We start from the raw sequence: 22,227 nt of genomic DNA, 5'->3' as shown, positions 1-22,227 counted from the left end.
CTGCTCAAAAACATGACAATATTATTTGAGGTTATGGATTCATCGATACACGTGGACTAGGAACGCATTAAACATTACTTGTTCATGGAATGAAATATTGCTCAATAATTTAACAATAAGTAGCTATCAATATTTAGGACAGAATGCCAGTAATGAACAGAGTCGTGTGCGTATTTTCAGTTTAGAATTTTATTGTGACATTTTTTATGTTTTGATCAGTGTGCATATACGTATTCTTATAAATTAATATCGGAATTGTTGTTATAGGAAGCCAAGTACTCACAGAGGCAAAAGAGCAATTTTGAAGAGAGAACCGAAATTAGTGGAAGATGTCAAGGAAACTCTGTGTTTCAAAGGAAAAAACACTTCTCAGATTGTTGTTGATTTCATGAAAGATCTGGTAAGTTGAACTATAAAATTGCAACTCGAGAATGGCAACAAATATGTTAATTTGCGAGTATCATTAATGCAAAATTGTCACTGTTTATTTCTTACAGTACAATCTTAAAAAGCCTAATGCACAGATAATGCAGAAGAAAAATGATATATTACCGTTTGAAGATATCACTCTCATCGAAAAGTTTGCTGTCAAATACAATGCACCACTTTTCATGATAGCTTTGCACAATAAAAAACGACCCCATAACATTGTAATGGGTAGAATGTATGAAAATACATTGCTGGATATGGCAGAGTTTGGCATAGAAAATTACAAAAGTTTAAACGACTTCAAAGTATCAAAAATTTCTGAGGGATTAAAGCCTTTGTTGGTGTTTAATGGAGAACTTTTCGAAAATAATTACGAGCTTGACAGAATAAAGAATTTGTTTGTAGACATGTTCCAAAGAGAAGTTGTCGAGAATATTCGGTTACAGGGACTTGAACATGTTTTAAGTTTCACTGCTGTGGAAAATAAAATTCTCTTAAGGAGCTATAGGTAAATTAACTTTTCAATGACTTTATTAAGTACTCGTATGCTGCATACTTACCTTTTTAATATAATCTCTTATTTCAGAGTATTGTTAAAGAAATCTAATAGTAGAATACCAAGAATAGAATTGGAAGAAATTGGCCCTAGAGCAGATTTAATTTGTAGGAGAACGAAACTTGCTTCCGCGGACCTCTTTAAAAAGGCGTGTAAGAAACCGAAGGAGTTAAAGATCAAAAAGAAGAAGAATCTTTCTAAGGACAACCTCGGATCAACTTTTGGTCGCGTACACGTTGGGGCACAGAATATTACTAGTATTCAAACGAGAAAAATGAAAGGCTTGAAGAAAACAATGGCAGAGAAGAAGGCCGGTATGAAACGAAAAGGTTCAGATGCTGTTGCTGATGACAGTCCAAAGAAATCGAAGAATGTTACCGATTCAGCCGATTGAGATAATTAAATACGAGTTCCAATGTAAATACATAGGAATATTTTTATTAAAGCGCTATTTAAAATATCATATCCTTTGGATGATTTTTAATTCAGTATGACTTTATACTCCAGGTGGTGTCAGTCTTGGAATCCTGCGGATAAAACAGCAAGATTATGATTCTCTATATACGATGCATGTAATCGTTAAAATAAGTACCTTCACGAGCACCCCGCACTTCGAAAGATCGTTTCGTGCTTCGTCACATGCAGACAGCAAAACTTTATCCGATACATTTGTTTCCTTAGCCCTGTTTCGAACAATTTTCCTGAATTTTATGAAGTATTCAATGAGATTATTCACTTTGTTTTCATCCGCCATTTCTGAGCGTCCAATTCCGAGCTTTGAGAACATTGTAGATACATAATCTGAGACTGCACTTATGGCAGGTATACTTCTGCTTGTTGCTGGTTTCTTTCGTAAAATAAAACAAAATTGTTTAAATAATATGATAATCTAATTATATAGACATTACATAGATTTTTATACTTACAGAGGAATCATGCAACATTTTATTTCCCATATCGATCAGTTTCAATATCGAGTGTGTTGCTTGTGAGGTGTTAAAATTATTCGCTAATGCTGCATCAACATCATTTTTCGTTTCCTCTAAACACTAAAATAAAACTGCATACTCGTCATTCTTAAAATCTAAATATCTGTGAACGATGGCAGGGGGGGGGGGAACTTACATAGAGCAGTGCAACTTCGTCTATATTGCCGAATGACCATCTTCTAGCGACATAGTTGTTGCAATTAGCAACGAAATGTTCCACTTTATTCATTATGCTTACTGCATTATTCATTACATCATCAGAGAATTCAATATCTGGAAAATGGTGATAATTTAATTTAACATACTTAATGTTAACATTTCGTATATGAATGAAATATACCATTATTGTAATTGGAAAGTAAGCATAGCATTCTGAATTGATTTGCAGTATATTTTTTAAGGAGTTCTCTTATGCTAATAGTATTCTGAAGACTTTTCGACATTTTCACATCTTTTAAGAGCAGATGTCCACAATGCAGCCAATAATTTACCCATTGATTCACGCCATGGAAAGAGCATGACTGGGCTTCCTCGTTTTCATGGTGTGGAAAAACAAGATCTATCCCACCACTGTGAATGTCTATGGAATTTCCAAAAACTGTGCTATTTAAAATAGAAATGTTAATTTACATATAGATAAGGATAATTTGTATCATAGGAATTCCATTAAATGTTCTAGAAGACATTACCTTGCAATGGTGCTACATTCGATGTGCCATCCTGGTCTTCCATTATCCCATGGGGATTCCCAAGATGGTTCTCCTTTCTTGGCTACTTTCCACAATGCAAAATCTAACGCTGATTTTTTATTAGGATGATCACTATCTGGAAATGGAGGTGATAGCTTGCCATAAATATTATGTTTGTTTACATCGAAGTATACCGATCCTGTAAAGAATTACTACTTATGAGAAATTATTAATAATATTCAATACCTATATAAGTATGATATTAAATGTTTGAACCATCTTTTCCAACATATGCTTCTCTCTTCTGAACAATATTATCAATGAAATTAATAATTTCGGGAATGAAATCAGTAACTCTGCAATATAGATTAGGTTTGGATACATTTAACATATGCATGTCTTCCATGAATTCTCTCTCGTAATGTTTTGATATGTCTTGAAAGTTTCGATTAGTCGTTTTCGCGTGATTTATTATTTTATCGTCTATGTCCGTTACAGACATAGCCATTACAACATTTATGTTAAAATGATCTGACAATATTCTCCTAATAATATCTGTTCTCACGTAAGTGCTGCAAAGTGAATTATATTTCATAAAAATGTTTCAATTGGGACTGACAGGAACATGTGAAATGAATGTCTTACGTTGCGTGTCCGATGTGTGCGGAATCATAAACGGTTGGTCCACAAACGTACCAGGTTAAATAATTTTTATTTTTCAAAATTAATGGTACTGTACACTTTGTTGTGGTATTATACACTGTAATGTTTGTCTCATAACCGATTGGTTTAATCCAGTGTGTCTTTTGTTTTTGTTTTGTGTCATACATAGAACGATAACACATTGTTTGTAGTTTCTGTTTAAAATTTCTCGTGACTGAATTCATTCTAGATGTGTTGAACGCGCGTCCAATGTCAATGAATATTTATATAAATCTTAGCGGCTTTTCTACTAACAAACGTAAACTAACCTCAAATCGTATTCTGATAAACTTGCAGATTATTTTAGTCCAGATTGGTTATGCGCATGTGTAATTGACGCGCATACTCCTGAATCTACGTATTTAACACTTCCACGACCGCGCTAGAAACCTCAAAAATTTTCATAAAATTAAAATATTTCATTCGATTAAACCAAAATTATGAAGCAAACTTATATGGCATCGATTACTTCTTCAGCATTCGTACCTCTTGCAAATCTTAATAAAATTGGGCAATCATTTTTAATTTTTGATTAATCATCCATTCGATCGTCAACCGACTGAATTTAAAACGGGTAGATCTCCCCGTTCGGTTGTGGCTATAAGTGTTAAGCAATTGAATTTGAATATCCTTTACTACATAGGAACTAAAAGTGGTCACGTAAATGTTTGTAAATTCTATTGTACAGACATATTTGCTTTTCCTATTAGTTGCCAGCGTTAATATCAATAAATTAGATGGTACAAGATTAAATAAAGAAAGAGTTTGTAACTTTGCTTATAAAGCCGTTTCGTTTATAAATTCGCTTGTAATTTCTATTTAAAAAATTTTAAATGAAATTTGAAATGCAGTTACACTGCATATGAATTATTTCGCGTTAAACATAAGCAATGTGAAAATAATAGATGTCCTGGGACACATTATAGACACATAACGTGCAATGTTAAATACCTTTATTACATATATGCTGCGATTACTATGTGATTATTCATAATATATTTATAATAATCAGATAATATTATCTTACGTCTCTATACAAAAATAATTACAATAATTAATCGTTATTGGCATAGGCAAAATCGTTATTTATTGAAATTTATTGAGCACAATTATTTTTTTGTCTTATTTTACACAAGTAAATCTATATTAAAAGTCATTTAAAATTATAAGATCTTAATTATCTCTTATTAACACACACGCACGTTTACAGATGCGCGTGCCTCTTCGTATATTGTGTATATTTATATTTAAATTCATTCTGTAATACCTACAACGCATACTAACAATATATCAAAGTCTTTTTTTTTTATTACACTGGTAATACGAATTCTTGACAAAATACTGAATTATTTCTTCTTCTCCTCTCCACCTCCACCTTCCGTTCGTTCATCCCCGTTATCATTTCCGTCCTCGCCATTGTTCTTTTCACGGCAGAATGTTATTTATACGTGTGTTTACCACCTATTAATCTCGCGAAACTGCGAACAAAATTCGTCAACAACTGCACCTTCGTGGAACGTTCGAAAATGTAAATTTTTACGCTTGCTTTATTTAGTATTTCTCGTCACGCGTGCTTAATCGGGAACCCTGATCAATTCGTGATTATTAATGGTATTTTCGGCATGTTAAACGGATCGTTCGCAATCGGTCAGGGGGTTGAATCTCGCCTCCGGTATCCGCGATCGAGTTCTCCGTTGTCAACCCTCGAGACGCGACAGATCGTTCACTTTATAATGACACTATGGTAGGGGCAAAAGAATCTGATCGTTCAAGACCATTTCGTTTTGTCATCGTTCATATCGCGTTCCGGACTACGTATCGTTTCTATCTATTTTCTAGATTTCTTCCACGTTTTAAGACTGAATTTTTTAAAAACACATAAATCAATGAAACAATATCTAGAGCATGCCTGGTTATTTAATAATCGCGTGGTTACCTCGTTGGCCATTAGCGAGTTCCTAGTTGTCTACAGAAGGGGATTTGAACGTTTGGTTGCCTGTTCAAGGGTAGCCGTCCGAAGAGTGTTTGGTTGCATTGAAAAGGGGACCTGGCTGATGGTAGCCTCCGAAAGTCTAACCCGGTTGCCTTTATCAGAAGGTTAACATAACAATTTGAAGTTACAAAAATCCGAACAGAAATCATCGAAATGGTAAATATTGAACGTTATGTCGTGATGAATAGACTGCGAGAGAACATTCAAAGAATTTAAGATCATTCCTACACATTCTTGACCATTTATTAAAATCGTTGAAAGAAGAAATAGATTTTTATTCCAATCTTGTTGCTATCAATTGATTCGAACAATTTTTATTTTCCCTGAAGATCCGCAATCTCTAGCGATGAAACTCCGGAATACCTCCAACGACCAAATCCCTTCGCCTCGTGTTCGACAAAGAAGACGGAGTCCCGCGGTTCCTCATCATCGTGGATGTTCATTAATGAAACGCTGTTCTTCAGCCTTTCGCGCGCCTACTACCCTCCGCGGCCGCGGTTGTCGATTATAAAAACGGTATAAAATTCGTACTGTGTTAATCGAGCTTACGAGAAAAGTTCAGAATCGATTCGAACGCGCAGAGAAACGTTTAGTTTAGTTCTTTCATCTTTTTCTTTTTCTTTTCATCTTTTTGGGGACGCGAAGCGTTTTAAGTAAGTTGCGTGGGCAGTAGTGGTTTAAGGGGTTAAAAGGGGAAGGGGTGTGGCAGTCGTGTTGTAATCTAAAGTAATGGAAAATGGTACGTAGAGCTACAATGTTATCGTTAGCCGTTCGCGGGCGAACGCGAGCTTAAAAATATTCGAATTCGGCATGTATCTCGTGGGTCGAACGACCGTATTCCTCTTCCTTTTCGTTTCTCTCTCTCTCTCTCTCTCACTTTCTTTATATCTTTCACTCACTCACTCTCACTCTCATCCTCTTTTTCTTCCGCTCTCTCTTACTGCTTCTCTCTCTCTCTCTCTCAATCTCTCTCTCTCTCTCTCTCTCTCTCTCAATCTCTCTCTCTCTCCCTCTGGCGTCGTCGTTTCACCGCGGATCGCTGAGCTCGGGTTATGGAGAACACTTGTTCGCGATCCGGACGCGCAAACAATGGAATTTTATTCGGCGATTCCGCGCCGCGAACGCTGGCTGATCCTCGCGCGGGAAAACGCGTCCGCGTCGATCGATCTCGTAGGGAAGTTTAACGACCTGTTTAACGTTCCAAGGCTCGTTTAGCCCTCCCCTATACCGAAACGAAACGCGCTGCAGCGATAGGTGAAACGAGCCGGAATAACGCCCGTGGACGATATCCTCTTGCATGTACGCCCTTAAGATGCGCGCGACAGACCCGATGGTCGCAACACGCTCTGCAGCGTAGCATTTATATGGCACGTGTTACGTACACCTGTCGGATCGGATGCAGCGATCTTGCGAAACTGTTCATCCCGAGGTGGGTACGTTCGATCAAAATTTAACGGAGAATGTTTACGGAAAGGATCCCGATCTGGAATCCTTGTTCATAATAACCTTGTCGATCGATGATACCAGTTGTAAATGTGCTAGGTTCTTCTCGAGGTAATCGTGCAAAGAATGCGACAATGTTTCTTGGTTACATAACCTTTTGCAGTCGGAGCCATTTTAACTCAAAATCCAAAATTGTTCTTCTAACCTATAGTATTTCCATGTTACATGACCAAGAGCATTGTATACGTATGAAATTGAATATTATGACTCACGCAACTGTTACGCTTTTAACATTTCTTTTTTAGATATAAACAAATTTGATGATATTGAAATTATGTGCAACTGTTACGCTTTTAACATTTCTTTTTTAGATATAAACAAATTTGATGATATTGAAATTATATTGGAACGTGATATGACAATTTTTAGTCTGCGGATTTTATGCATTTATAATAAAAATGGTTGGATACAATTTCGAGCAATGAAAGTATTAGAAGAATCTAAGAATATCAATATATTACTTTCGACACACTGAGAAACTCTCAAATAAAGAGAGAAATGTTTTGTTATAAAATAAAAAATTACATATCGAGGGAATTGAGAATAAGGGACGAATTCTTTTAACACAGTCCCAGAAGATAAAACGAATGATCTCTGGATACATTGAGAATAGACGAATAGGATATCATTGCAAAAAATATTTGCAATGATAAATAAAATTGCACCATAAATTATGGCGCTGATTGCAGAGAATCGCTGCATCTTTCTCGACCAGTATAACAGAAGTTTCTCGCACCTTTTCGCCTACGCTTATCCATTCCGTTCGCTCTTTCACAGTCTTCGAAATGCGACGAAGCGAGCCGAGAACGTTGGATGTTTCTTGCCACACTCCGCGGCGTTTTGCTTTACGGTTGCGCAACCTTGGTAACTCGTTAATAACGTAGGGTGATCATATCTCGCGCGCCCAACAAGTACTATAAATCATGTCGCCTTAGCTTATGATACAATAAACGCATGGTTCGCTCCAAGAGTCGTCGAATTTACATTAAAGTTGCTAATCCTCTGTAAGCTTATCGGCGATTTCGTTCACGATCTTTTCAAACGCTTCGCGAACTCGAGAAACGCGCGCTTCAACATCGCAGAAGCTTCACTTCTGCGATCTCGAAGAAGTATCAAAAGTGTTCCGCGTGTTCGTGTAAATCCTGAAAACTATATCTGTAAATCTTGGAAAACAAGTTTATGGATTATCGATCAGGAAAAGCGCGTCAACGTCTCGCGCGGATGTTTTAATGTAAATTTTTAAACCACTGGATAAACCTTGCGCAGTTACGATAATAAATATAGAGTACAAACGGAATCCTATAAAATAAATCGTCGGGAATCCACTTATACGAAATTAACGGAGCATTATAAATCGTAACCAAAGCTACGTGGAAAATTAATGTATAGTGCGATGAGTTAGGAAAGATATCCTTGGTCGCCCGATCGAAACCGTTTACGCCGCCGACATATACAAAGAGAACAATTCCTACAATCGTTTTTAATCATTCTCTCTTGACGCACACTTTTCAATGGTACGCGAAAAAACAATTTCTGTGCAACGGTCTCTCCTAACTCGACGAATACGCTCGCGAAACTCTCCTAAAACTATTAGTTATAATTCTCGTAAAAACTGCGCTATCGTAAAAAAAATTCATGCCGACAACGTTCTCATTCACGACGTAAACTTGTAAGCGGAGAAAAATGATACTTTGGCTGCGGTGGAACTTCTATAGAAGAGATCCTAACGTAATCCTAATCGTATAACGTGGAGAAAAACGTGGAAAAGTGTCTCGTGCGCTGCTCGATGGAATATCTGGTTCGCTTTGCGACGCCTTTCCGCCGATTCTAATTGATACGATCACCTTATTCTCGCATAACACCTCTTAACTTAAACGACCTAAGGGCTAAATAAAGATTCGTTTCGCGCAAACAGCGGGTAACTAGACGATTCAAGAACGAAAACTAAACGAACCGTGTTCCCCCCGCAGGGCGGTTAAAGCTTCGAAAATGAGCAACATACATACAGAATGAGTCTAAGATAACCAACAGACGCGTATATGTGTGTGTATATATATATATTTATATAATATATTTATATATCACTTCGAAAATCGTTAAAAAATCTTATCTTCTTTTTTCATTTTTTTTCCTTCCTCTTTTGTTCATCATCATCTTTAAAACTCTATCCACGGTTACGTAACATCGTTATAATAACACCGCATTTATCTAGACCCGTACTGTACACGGAAAAATTTTTTCGCGTCGCCTACATCCAACAATAAATAATTCAGCTGCAGAGAAACAACACGGGACGTGTCTGTGTCTGTCCACACTTTACGACGCGCGCTTATTATACATACAATATATACCTATCGTCATCACCATCGTAGAACTATCCCTCGTCTCCTGCACTATTATTACAATCCGCGATACTTCGACATCGAAATAGATCGCGTCTCGACTCGATTGCACTTTCGTCATTCGTTTAGTTCCGACCGTGGGAAGATTTACCTGCCGAATTAAATACGTCGGGTCGGAAAATCGAAAATTAAACGTAGCATGGTCCGATGGAAAAAACACTGGAGTGAATTAGAGTAACGCCTAGATTGGATCTTTATGTGAGATCAGCTTTTCATAGCTTATCTTTCGGACATTTGAACGTATAATTACCGACTTTTTGAACTTTCAAATATTTTCTGAAACTTTCTGAACCACGAATTGAAGTTGACAATTTTCTTTTAAATTTCATTGTTTCTTATTTGGAAGAGAAGTCTTCTTCAACCCTAAAAAAACTTTCGGTCACCCTCGAAGGCAAATTAGAATAGAGAAGGTCCTGTATGATACAATCCTGTATTATAAATCGCAAGACAATAGAAGAATTGTTGAGGGTGTTAGCAGGGTATTGTATCTGTCAGTAGGGTGTTACGTAGAATTCCTGTGGGTGTCAGAATTGTTCCGGGAGTTCTTCATCTCCGGTTAATAACATCAAAGCTTCCTGTTAATAACAATAGCGTTCCGGGCGAATAAAAGCGAGTATCTCTGATAATGCACCATCCCAGACAGTAAACTTAATAAAAATTCTTCAAGATCCTAAATGAGAGGTTCCCCCAGCTGCGCCCCTGCTCGCGCTAGACTGTGCCTCGACGGATTGCCGACTTTCCTTTTTCTTTCTCGTCGAAATGCCCCGGGAGGTATTTCCATCCACCGTGCAAAATTAATTCGAGTCGAAAAAAAGTCGCGAACAATGGTCTCTAGTGTTGCCGAATAATTCCGGGCAAAATTGGAAATTCTTTACGTAACACGAGAACTTACCGAGACAGGCAAACATGAAAGAAGATTAACATTGGCGAATTAACGCAGAGCACGCTACGATCGATAGATTGAACGCTTCCGATCATTTTCGAACAAAATTTCGAACACTTTATGTATCACAGGAACTTAGGGGACGGTCAAATATAAGATTAACTTTGACGGATTCGATTAAGAACGGGTGGCGAACGGTAGATTAAGTGCTGCCGAACAATTTCAGACAAAGTTACAAATTCCTGATGTACCGCAAGAACTTAAAAAATAGGTAAATATAAGAGAAGATTTACATTGCTTAATTAACGCATGGCACATTACGAGCAATAGATTATCTCTGCTGTCGAATATTTGCGAATAAAATGAAAAATTCTTTACGTACCAGGGACTTACAAAACAATCAAATATAAAGGAAGAGTAACGTTTTTGAACGAAATTAAACGTTTTTGAACGAAATTAAAAACTCTATATTCGCGAGAGACCTGTGGAAATGACCGAAGAACGAAATTATTTTTGATGAATTAATCGAAAGCAATTTGGCGAACAGTGAATTAAGTATCTCTCTCTCGTCAAACATTTTCGAACATAATTAAAAATTATTCACAAGAGACCACATGAAATTACAGAACAAAGAAGATTGACTCGACTGTTAACCGAGTTAATTGAGAGACAAGTTTCTAACACAGCAACGTGTCAGAGTGACGGGGGGTTTGGTTATAAACAGACTGCGGATTTTATGCGTTTATGGCGAAAATGAGTAGCTGAAATATAAAATTGTGAAGACACATCAAAAGAATTGAATAATACAGTTACACCATTGTCAACTCATAAGAATTATTAAATACATTTTTTAAATTTCTGTTTCCTAGAATCGTCTTGTAAAATTTCTATTTCGCATAAAGATCCGCGATCTAGTTATAAATCGGGATTCTAAATGAATAGAATTGAATTCGAGTTGTGCAATCAAGCGAGATCGGCGATCGTCGCATTCGATTCGAGGAATCGCCGCAGAAAGGAAACTCTAGTCCCTCGAGATCTCTCGTATATCATCCTGCCATCGTTCTCCAGCATTCTTTACGGACGGCTGAATAGGGCCCGCTATAATTTGACGTTGTTCGTTTCATAGTGTTAGAGCCATTACCGCCGATCGCTTCGCCGTCGGTCGTTTCACCTGTCAGAACAGAATCACTCTATCCGAAATCGCGATTCTCATCGACGCGGCCGAACGGACTCCCTCCTTCCTTTCCTCTCTCTCTCTCTCTCTCTCTCTCTCTCTCTCTCTCTCTCTCTCTCTCTCTCTCTCTCTCTCTCTCTCTCTTTTCTCCGTTCCCCTAATCATCGACATCACGATAACAACTTCTATCACGAATCCTCCGGAAAGCATATATTATATATCTCATACTATAATTCGCGCGAGAAACATATTCATCTGTTTTCTGTTTCATTTTGTTAAATTACTTTCATCGTTCGCCGTCCTCGTCAACCTTTCTCTCCCTCTCTCCCCCCTTCTCTCTCTCTCTCTCTCTCTCTCTCTCTCTCTCTCTTCTGTACGAGAATTATAACGATCCCGCGCGACGTTCCTCGCGAACGAGACAACGGGGAACGTCGTCCGTGCAGTTAGATAGTTCTCTAGATGCTTGTGTCTGCGTTTTTAGCGTCAGTTCCCTTCCCTTGAATCCAGGAGCTTGTTAATTTTCTTAGTAACGGGTGCGTCGAGAAACGTTTAAGGGCGATATTGTTGCGTCGATCGAGATCGAGCCTGCTTAGAATCATGTGGTCGGCGTGTTGGATGACGGCGGCGTGTCGGTGCGCCATAACGAGCTGCCCGACTGGCTGATCGTGTTGATCTGCAAAGAAAATTTCATTTCGTTAACTTCCTGCCAGATGTATAGGGAAATTTGTAAATTTCGAAGCACAGATCTTAGATTTCAGTGATAGCTGTAGGCCCAAATTGGAATCTCAACGCTAGAACTACCAAACCAGTTAAAACGATCGGTCTCCGATTGTTTCTTTTACAGTTCCTGATATTACGAAAATATTTCTAAGAGAAATAGAGATACTTCTTTATATTCAGATATATATTATAATATAAATCACACGAAGTTGAAATAAATCCAGTCTTGGCATTGTTATGAAACAATACACGTTAATTATGTTTAGGACTCGGTAGTTCTAGTGTTAATTGTTTTTTTAGACACTTTGTTCCTTCGCGCTTTTTAACCCTGCTGTTTTCCGCCATAGTGTTTTAAATTTAAGCAATGTTACTGGAGTTGTTAATCGAATTTCCAAAATTACTGCTAATTAAAATTACTTATTAATTTGCAAAATTAATTCGATGGAAATTGGTACGGCGAGGTATCCTACGATGAACTAATTCGTTCTAGAATTTCGTTCGTTATAGGATGAATTCATTGATATTGATATATCTGTTATCGAATATTTTTACCAAATATACAGCACGGTTATTATCGAATACAATGATTTCACGAAAAATAGGATAAATTTAATATAAAATAAAAAGATATAGGGATATCACGATTGCAAATTAATTTGATAAAAATTGGTATCCTATGACGAACTAATTCGTTCTAGAATTTTTTTCGTTCGTTACAGCATCCATTCGTTATAGAATACATCGTTTGATATTGATGTTGTATGTTATCGAATATTTTTACCAAACGGTACAGCACAGTTATTATCGAATACGATGACCTCACACAAAATAGGGTAAATTTAATATGATATAAAAAGATATAAGAACATAAATTTAATTTAATTTATATAATTTATATATAAATTTAATTTACTACATTTAAATTTTATACACTGGACGTATGTGTAAATTTATAAAAAAAATCTATACGGAAGAGGAGACTTCTCATTCATTTAATGAGAAAAACTAAGAGAAAAAATAAGAATTTTTGCGTTATTAATACCTATATCTAGTGAATTGTTAAAAATGCAAGTAAATATATGAGCAAATGCGGCTAACATCATATTATTAAAATTGAATATAATCGTACAGAACTGGCTATTGTAGGTCAGAAAAAGTGTTTCGTCGTTATCTCATTAATATTAAATCCACCGAGGCGGTCGAAGTGATCGATTTCACAGATTTCGCTTGAAAACTCTTCAACAGTAAAAGGATTGAATAAATTTTGCGGTTCAAGTGTGCGTTATGATAGAAAAGACAAGAAAGATCTTTTCATCGTTACAAAGCTGTACACGTTAGTTGTTTCTGGGTCATGGTAGATTTATTGAAAAAGGTAGCATCGAGAGCGCACTGGCGATGTTTTACATTATCAAATTTGTTTAGAATTAAAAAAACAAAAGACCGTCCGATGTGCAACTACTATACGAGTTACAAGATCGAATATCGTCTGCATAAAACGCAGTAAGTCTTGTAAAATGCGAATACGCTAAATCGGAAGAGTTATATTGGATTTAGAGTTAAAATGGCTTCGAGAGGGTAAGATGTTAAGAAGCTACAAAAATCGGAGGTCAACGCGCGCGTACACCGCTAGACAAATAATTCAGCGATACCGAAATCGATGATGAACTGTCGCGACGACGGACGGAGTAGAAAAAGAGAGAACTACATATTCGAATGGGAATGCATTTTCGCGCATCAGAACACCATCATCGGCTGTTATATGGCGGCAGGAACGAGCGAACGTGTTTCCTGGGAATCGAGAGAGCGTTTCCAATTCGAACGAGACTCTAAATCGCGAGAGTTACGAACCGGAGCGGCGCGGCGGCGTGGGTCGCGGCGCGGACAAGCGGCCGCCGCGCCGCCGCCTCTACGATCGTCAATTAATTGTCACCTTATTGTCGTGTCCGATTAATGGAGTTTCTGCCGTGGTCTCGTCGCTGGCGCGACTCATGTACGGATGCGGGGGTGGCACATAAATCGGCTTGGAATGACTGGCGACTTGCGCGTAAATCGTCGGTTCCTGGATTGGCTGCCTGCGCGTCAGGGTCGACATGGGTAGCAGTTGAGGTCGCTGAATATTGGACACCTGTACCGGCTGATAACAATTAGGCGGTATTCGTCGGGTGCCCCGAAGCGACAGCTCGGCGTACGTCAGCTCTGATCCCTGGAAAATCGGAGAATGTGCGATTTGTTACCGATTACCGCAGGGCTAGCTACAGGAAATCTAATGCTGCCTCTCTCTCTCCCTCTCTTTCTCCCCCGGCACTCTCTATCTCTACCAGTATAATTGCATCGGCCTCGTAAGGTGATTATAGAGAACGGTCGACACGATTCCGCGATCGGTTCATTTGCTATCGGATCACCTTTGTCCCGTCTAATATCGATTTTTCTGCACTAATTCGCGGATACTGGAACCGGCTATTCTCTCTTGGCTTGTTGGAGTTGCCAGCGAGTCTCGAACCAGAGGCGAAAATCGGTCAAACTTCGTACGAGTTTCTCCGGTAAATTGTACTGTAAGTGGAAGTGTTGGTTTGGCGCGGAAAACAATCGGCACAACTTCCATATGTATTTAACACTTGATTTACGGTTCACTAAAAGCAGCCGTTTTCTATTAGTTTATATAAATAATAATTTATTAATAATAATTTATAATAATTTATTCGGATTTCGAACGAGCGGTGTCGTAATATTTGCCGCAAGTAACGTACATATTTATTTATTTATTAACGCTATAAATCGGATGATTTGTCTAGCAAATATAAGGTTGTTACATGTACTACATATCGCTGTTTTAATTGAATACTGAGACATTTGAAAAAAAAATAACGTGATTTTGAGATATTTTACTGTTTCATACAAAATACGGTAAATTCTCCCCAATTTCTCTTCAGCTTGTAAACAAAAATGGACAATTTGGGAAGAGGAGACGCGATTATTCGAGCCTTGCACCTCGTTTTTGTAATTGTTGACAATAGGCAACTATAAAAATCAGCCGTGATGCTCGAATAATCGTTTCTCCTCTTCCCAAATCGCCCACTTTTGTTTACAAACTGAAGGAGAATCGGGGAGAACTTACTGTGTTATTATCTGGACAATACAATACTGGCGTATCTTTAAATGTACAAGGCAAAAGTTCTTTTTTTAAAATAAATAAATAATAATGAGTAAAAGTTAGTAACAAGTCAGAGATAATATTAAGTAAAAAATAGTAAGAAGTAATAAATAAATCCTTTTTTTCTGACAGCAACGAATAGACTGCGGGTTTTATGCATTTATGATAAAAATGAATAGATGAAACACAAAACACTGGCGCTATCACAAAAATTTCATAATTTCGTTATATTATTTATAACTCCTTAAAATTGTTCAAAAGCGAAAGAAGTGTTTATGCAATACCTGTCCCTTGCAACGGATGCGTAAAATTTGTATTTTGCATAAAGGTCCGCTGCTCAGTAATGAACCTTTAACGGACGCGTAAAAGATCCGACTAAATGTCTTGTTGTTACATTTACAAACCAATATAAAACAATTGCTTCCAACGCTCCGTAAATGTAGTGTTAAGAAGCTTACAGAGTCCGTAACAAATCGAAATCCTTGTAAAACTTTGATTCCTCGACGGCCAGCTTCGCACTTGAAACATATCTCCGCCCGTGAAGTGCTTAAAAATGTATATTTTTTACAATTGTTAATTTCGCAGGGAATTTAGCAGAACTTCCGGCAACGTTGAATGTTAATGCTGTTGAAACGGACACGGGGACTGGTCATTTCCGACCGAGAAGCATGCTCGACTCGAAAAGTCTTTAACGAGAAATGAAGAGAGGGTGGCGGTGGGGGCGTGCGCGCGCTGTTTTAAAAGTTACGAGGGTCACCACTCAAAGTTTTCGTGCTCTATCGAATCCTTTTCCCTTTATTTTTGGCACCTGACACGTATGGAACTTCGCACACTGGAATGGAGCGAGAAAAAGAGAAAGGAAGAAAGAGAGGAAGAGAGAGGATGAGAGGATGAGAGGAAAAGAGGAAAAGAGGAAAAGAGTAAGAGAGAAAGAGAGAGAGAGAGAGAGAGAGAGAGAGAGAGAGAGAGAGAGAGACAGAGAGAGGGAGAGAGAGAGACACACACACAGAGAGAGAGAGAGAGAGAGAGAGAGAGAGAGAGAGAGAGAGAGAGAGAGAGAGAGGGAGAAGGAGCACAGCCCCGTTCAATTAATGCAATTTGTACTTACGTTATTGACATTGGCGAAAGTGCTCGCGTCTGTTCGTGGCTGGTGCAGAACGTACCGGGGAGAAGTGCCCTTGCACAGTTCCGCGTAAGAATTTTCTGTGGAAAAACAGTTCAAGATGATTGTTAACTGTTTCACGGCTGCTGCCGGCAAGAACTTTTCGCCACATTCGTTTCCCGGCCAGAACTTCAAAGAAACGGCCTTCTTCTTCGTCTTTTTAACCGTTACCCCGACGCTCCTCCGAGCACGTATAATTAGAACCGTCTTTTCGCTCGCGCCGCTGTTTTTATTGCCGAAACCTCGTTCGGGACAAATGCGCTCCGAATTTACAGTTGAATGCACAGACGATCCTTACTCCAAGACAAATCGACGTGCAATTTTACTTACATATTTTACTCTTTATTTTCAGCGAGATCTCTAGCTCAAAAGAAAAGCAGATAAAGTGATGCGTAATATACTTACAATGCAGATAAGGCTGAAAGAAATTCACCGGATTATGTAGCTTCGCAAAAATGTGTGCGGCTGGATTAAATACACTTACCGACGAAAGTTAAGAAACTTAGTATATATCGTTAACATCTTATTAAAATTTAATATTTCATTAAACATACGTTTTATCGACTTAACAGTACATATTATAGCGAAGCACATGTGTCACATTGTTTATATTGTAATACTGTTTTATTCGGTGCATGTGACAAACAAAGAAAGGCAATGAAAATAAAAACAAGTAAAAGATACACAAAAATAATATAGAAATAAAGATGAAATATTAAATAACTATAAAAAGAAGTAGAATTGGTATTTTCATTGACACAATACAAATCTTTATCCTACGTTAAGAATGTTTATTGCAACCAAGATCATACAACGTAATCTGTGTAGCATGTTTCTTAACTTTTGTCGGTAACTGTCAAACTTGAAACTTTTTAAAATGTTTCATCGTTATTAGACTGCGGATTTTATGAATCTATGAGAAAAGTGAACAGGTCAAATACAAAACTGTAAAGACATTGGAAGTATTTCAGATTGTTGTTACATTATTTTCAACTTGCTACAAGTATTGAAACAAATTTTCATCCGACTTATGATCCTTGCGATCAACTGTGACAATTTTTATTTTGCACAGAGATCCGCCGTCTAGTTATTACCACAGTATTCGTATAATCGTACACAATAAATCAAATCGCGAAGACAATTAATTATCTAAGTAAAACAATTCCTGTGGAGCTTTTCTTAGGATCGTAACGATTACGCACGATAAAGAATCTAGAACGGCGGGTTTTCAATGAGAAAAATCGTGGTAATACCGTTTGCCGAACATCTAATTGGGATTCGTCGAGCGGAGAACAAAGGCAACAACGATCAGGAACGTTTCATTATTTCCGGACGGTTCCTGCTTTGCTCCCGCGAAGCTTCCAATAACCGTGCCATTGAATAAACTATTGACTTTAATAATAAAATTGATCGATCATTCATCGGCATCCGGCCTCGAGCCGGTCAGGGAAAGTTCTGCAAGTACCGGGACAAGAAAACCGCCGGAGAACGGAATTTTTTGGTGGAAACTGCTCCATTGTAACGAGCTAATTGCCAGCATTTCTTTTCGCCAGACTTTCCACGACTCTTCGTCGAGGTATCGGATATACCGTGAAACGCGCCAGTTAATTCTTCGAACGCGGCGTCTGTTCCGAAGTGCACCGTCACCGACGAGCTTGTTCGTTCGCGATTGGTCGAGTTATCTTATTCTTCATTAAGCGCGGAGGTGTTCCAAGATCATGCTGTATTTATGCCCGCGACTCGCGAATAATTGAGAAAGAATAATTGAGAAAGCGAGATGATAATTGCTATGCGAATGCTACTTCGCGGCAACAAAGTTCGTTCTTTTATGAAGAATCACCCCCTTCTCAGTTGTACCACCGAGTCGTTGCGTTTTTTTCTCCGTAAATGAAAGACAAATTTTCCATGAAAATAAAATCTTTAATCAATAATGGATTTTCCATTTTGTTCGATTACATTTTGCCATCTTTCAGGCAACTTCATCGTACCACGTTCACATAACTTCTTATGTGCTTCCACAGCTTTTTTTCCTTTTCGGAAGTAGTAAAGCAAAATATGACGAAAATGCTAGTCGGAATTAACCGTATCAAAATTAATGCCGAATAGACAAACTTAAACAAAATTACGGAAGACTTTTTTTTTTTAAACGAGTTCAAACCATAACCCATCAGGGTATACAGCGAATTTACGGTTTCGAAATTGAAACGGTTTGGGAAAAAACGGTTTAGGAAGAAACGCAATGACCTATTGGCCAACCCAATATACATGGTGTCCCAGGTTTCTTCGGCCAAACGGATCAGCACATTTTATCAATGAAAGTAATAAGAAGAATGTCATATTAGCATAGGCTCGAAAATGGTTTATTAAAACATTATAAGAAAACTACGAAATAACAACGGATTGATTTTCGTATGATGTAAAAATATGTTAGTGGCATTTCTCTTTACTGTATTTACTTGTCCAAGCTATGTTTACTAAGCCGTTTAATTTTTCATAGATGTCAATGCTGCATTTACAAAAACAGGCAACACTTCGAAATAGAGCGAACCTATATAGATAAATATTCCCGATCAGACCGTTATCGTTCCGTGTGTCTCTTATAATATTTTAAGAAATCTCAGTCTATGTTTATATGACAGTTCCTTCTTATTTTCGCTCGTAGAGTATGCTGATACCGTTCGGCCGAGAAAACCTAGGACACCCTGTATATCAATTTATTTCGACCTTCTTTTTTTCTTTTCTCCCTTTGTCTATGCTCGTGCAATTATCATATAACAATCTCTTTCTTTTGATTACTTCTTCTATAAAATTTTCTATCCCTTCGTATGAATAAATAAATAATAATTATTATTACTACTATTAAAACGTTCTAAAAACGATGTACTCTGTCACGGCTCCCCAGGACGCTGCTATCGGCAGCGAAGCTATCAAAAAATCGTGCGGTCAGCAGGTCGAGCGACTCGTAAATCGCGGCTGCACTCGAGCCGTATAAGTCGGCCGGCTCCTTCTGAAAGAATATTGGGCGTCAGGTGTTCGCGACATCGACCGTCAACGTCTCGAGGATGCGTCTAATCGCCGCGCGACGAGCGGCCGGTGCAGCGAAGTGGAACAAAACTGTCGGCAAGCGAAAGGAGTTGCATAGATTGCGCGGCGGGAGCGATAGCATTGGGAGTGGGGGAGGGGTTTGGCAGGGCTCGATCGGCGTTGAACGATGGTTGCAACACACCAGATGGTCGTTAAATTACCCACCATTAGCGTGAGGAATTATATCGGGGTCCTTCTCGAAGCTCTCGATGCTGTCGGAGTTGAGAGGCAAGGTCGACGATTTATCACGTGGAGAGGAGCTGCCGGTGCCGGACGCGGCCAGGTTCGCCATGCCGCCGTCGTCGTGAGAGTCCTTGTCCTCCTGCGGCCTTGGTCGATAGCGTAATCTCACCGCGAGCACTATCACGAAGATCACCAAGAGCAGGCCAGCCGTCGCGCCGACGACCGCGCCGAGCAGCGGCCCGGACAACGACAGCATCACCGGTGTCAGCGCTGGAAATCGCAGTAAATGCTTCTCAGTACACCCCTCGGCTTCTGGCCCAACCTCCTCGACCTCCTCAACATCCTCAACATCCTCCTCGACCGTCTCCCTCCCCTCTTACGACGGCAATCCTCCCAACGAGATTGGGGTTTTGATCGTTGAAAGGACCGCTGATCTCGCGGGGATTTCCTTTGGGAGGCTTGCGCTCTGCGAGGAGGGATCGCCCGGGATAAGGGGTTCGCGAGGCTTGATTTCTTGTCTTTGCTTGCATTGTTTCGGGACCCGGGACTACCTCACGGCGGCTCTGTCTTTCTAATCGCTACACGGAATCGCCGCTATACGAATCAGTCCGACCGGAGATGCGCGGCTGGTCTTTCCTATCTGACAGTTTTCGGCCCGCAGACTGTTTTGACCCGCACGGGGAACAGTAGTTCGGATTTGCCGAAGCTCGAATCGAAGTCTTCGTTACATACCGCTCGAAAACCTTATAGCATAGACAAACTTCACGATCGAAATTGACTAAATTTCACCGACGATAAGTCCGCGAGAAATCATCGTAGGATGATGATCCTTTTTTCTAATTAAAGTCTGGACTCTCTTCTTTATGATAGTGTTATACAGTGTATATGTTACAGTGAAACACCGAAATCTGGAGAATGTCGACTTTCACCGGTGAATGTCAACATTCACATAGTCGCTTGGTGTATGTCCGAAATATTTGCTAAATACCCTTATTTCTGACTTACACCGGTAAATGTTGACATTCACCATGCACTAATGGTGAATGTTGAACATGTTGGAGATTTATATTTTCTTCTCCGTAATTCAGTCGCTATAAAACGCCGCAAGGGTGGCGTAACTTTTTCGCCTCTCTTTCTGAAAGGAATGACCAAGAATTTAAAATACACGGTACATTCTACATGAGAAAAGAAAATAATAGTAATAAAAAAATTAGTTATGTGATTCAAATCTTATTTATTGCAACAACTTAAACTATTATGACACTTTGAATTGCACAAGAGTCCCTTGCTTTTACAACTGCATTTATTTGTGGAACACTTCCTTTTGCAATGACAGGTTTTGGACCTCCACCAGAGCATATCTGTGATTGTCGACACACACCGGAGAGGATCCGAATGTACAACGATGTAATGAAATATTCGATCTTTCACCGACGTATTTGGTATCTGTTGACATTCACCGGTGAAAGTCGACATTCTTCAATTTCGGTCATTCACGGTAACATATACATATATAGTTAAAAGACTGCTCTTTAACGCTACATAAAATAGCAAATATATATATACTTTTTTGTTTTATTTTATTTTCTTGCTTTATTTTATCTATTTTATGCAGCATTAAAGAGCGGTCTTCTATTATATATGTATATATATAATGCTATTTTGATTTATTTTATCTTTTTGTTTTATTTCACCTATTTTATTTTTTATGTATGCTATGCGATGCATAAGGACATGGATCACTTGTATCCGTAAGGGAACCAATATAAAGTTCATTAATTTCCCAGGTGAGATGAAGCAATTTACAAGAGATAATACCGCCGGAAATTCGCGTCGATTAATTGGTAAAGGACGTCGCGTTCGCGCCGCGCTGACGTAAGGAATTCAAACAACGTTTCGCACTGCTGCGTGATTTATTTGGCCGCGTAATTTCGACTGGCGACTTGATTTATGCTCTCGGTCGCATTGTAGGTAATAATGGATTAATATCTCGATAATAAACGAGCGCCGGCTGATTAACCACGGCCCAGTGAGTTTCGTATTTAGCCGACGACAATTATGTAAATGAGATCATTGGTGGGGGGGGGGGGGGTCGCTCGTTTCCCGGTCGCGACGAGATATCGGCGGACAGTTTTGACGGAAATAAGGAAATAGACAACTCGAAAATGGAGCAAACGGGTGGCACGAGAAAAAAGAGAGAAAGAGAGAGAGAGAGAGAGAGAGAGAGAGAGAGATTTTATTTTTATCGCGTGTTATCGCATAGATATCGGACTCGGATCTTTGAACGATCTGCTCGGGCTGATTATTTTGAAGAAAACAACATGAGATATTGTGTGTTTTGTTTCCATCGTGTTTGATTGATTCTGTCTTAAAAACTAATTGTTCCAATTCTGAACTACGATCAGACTGAGGGTTTGCGTCGCGACGCAATCGTAGTTCAGAATCATAATGTTCACCCAGTAGACGCGCCACATCGTTGTACGGGACTCCCAGAGTACGTGCGTCGCCTACCCCACTCCTTGCGTAACATATTTTTCTGTGAACACTGCACACGCCGGCTGCTTTATATCTCGTGAACATTAACCCTTTGCACTCGAGGGCTCCGGA

General features: G+C 38.9%; 3 protein-coding genes across 8 annotated transcripts in view; 1 reads left to right on the top strand and 2 right to left on the bottom strand.

Moving 5' to 3' along the window:
• Window positions 1–3: 3 nt before the first annotated feature.
• On the top strand, window positions 4–2,662 carry Non3 (Ribosome production factor 2-like protein Non3). The gene is made up of 5 exons (XM_033479697.2): window positions 4–166; window positions 268–400; window positions 498–937; window positions 1,016–1,402; window positions 1,493–2,662. The coding sequence occupies exons 1-4, from the start codon at window positions 144–146 to the stop codon at window positions 1,377–1,379; spliced, it is 960 nt and encodes a 319-aa protein (XP_033335588.1). The 5' UTR covers window positions 4–143; the 3' UTR covers window positions 1,380–1,402; window positions 1,493–2,662.
• On the bottom strand, window positions 1,404–3,912 carry CysRS-m (cysteine--tRNA ligase-like protein, mitochondrial). 2 transcript variants are annotated; one of them, XM_033479695.2, is made up of 8 exons: window positions 3,309–3,910; window positions 2,940–3,235; window positions 2,664–2,862; window positions 2,315–2,577; window positions 2,111–2,247; window positions 1,912–2,034; window positions 1,578–1,832; window positions 1,404–1,512 (listed from the first exon to the last, which is right to left on the bottom strand). In XM_033479695.2, the coding sequence occupies exons 1-8, from the start codon at window positions 3,548–3,550 to the stop codon at window positions 1,471–1,473; spliced, it is 1,557 nt and encodes a 518-aa protein (XP_033335586.2). In that variant the 5' UTR covers window positions 3,551–3,910; the 3' UTR covers window positions 1,404–1,470. The 2 variants fall into 2 exon arrangements, with proteins under 2 accessions (XP_033335586.2, XP_033335585.2); XM_033479694.2 differs by having other exon boundaries at window positions 1,404–1,832; window positions 3,309–3,912.
• Window positions 3,913–4,426: 514 nt separating this feature from the next.
• Window positions 4,427–22,227, bottom strand: part of LOC117225885 (protein turtle homolog B) — a 763,215-nt gene continuing 745,414 nt past the window's right edge. For all 5 annotated transcript variants that reach the window (XM_076523091.1, XM_076523090.1, XM_076523093.1 and 2 more), the window contains 4 exons: window positions 19,603–19,890; window positions 16,300–16,394; window positions 13,971–14,243; window positions 4,427–11,993 (listed from right to left, as the gene is read on the bottom strand). In XM_076523091.1, the coding sequence (XP_076379206.1) occupies window positions 11,916–11,993; window positions 13,971–14,243; window positions 16,300–16,394; window positions 19,603–19,890 (734 nt within the window). In that variant the 3' untranslated portion in view covers window positions 4,427–11,915. The remainder of the gene's footprint in view (window positions 11,994–13,970; window positions 14,244–16,299; window positions 16,395–19,602; window positions 19,891–22,227) is intronic.

This window comes from Megalopta genalis, chromosome 6 (genome assembly GCF_051020955.1).
Source record: "Megalopta genalis isolate 19385.01 chromosome 6, iyMegGena1_principal, whole genome shotgun sequence".
In the NCBI taxonomy this organism is placed as follows: Eukaryota; Metazoa; Arthropoda; class Insecta; order Hymenoptera; family Halictidae; genus Megalopta; species Megalopta genalis.
Note: the sequence above shows the minus strand (reverse complement) of the source record. Positions and strands in the feature narration are given on the sequence as shown.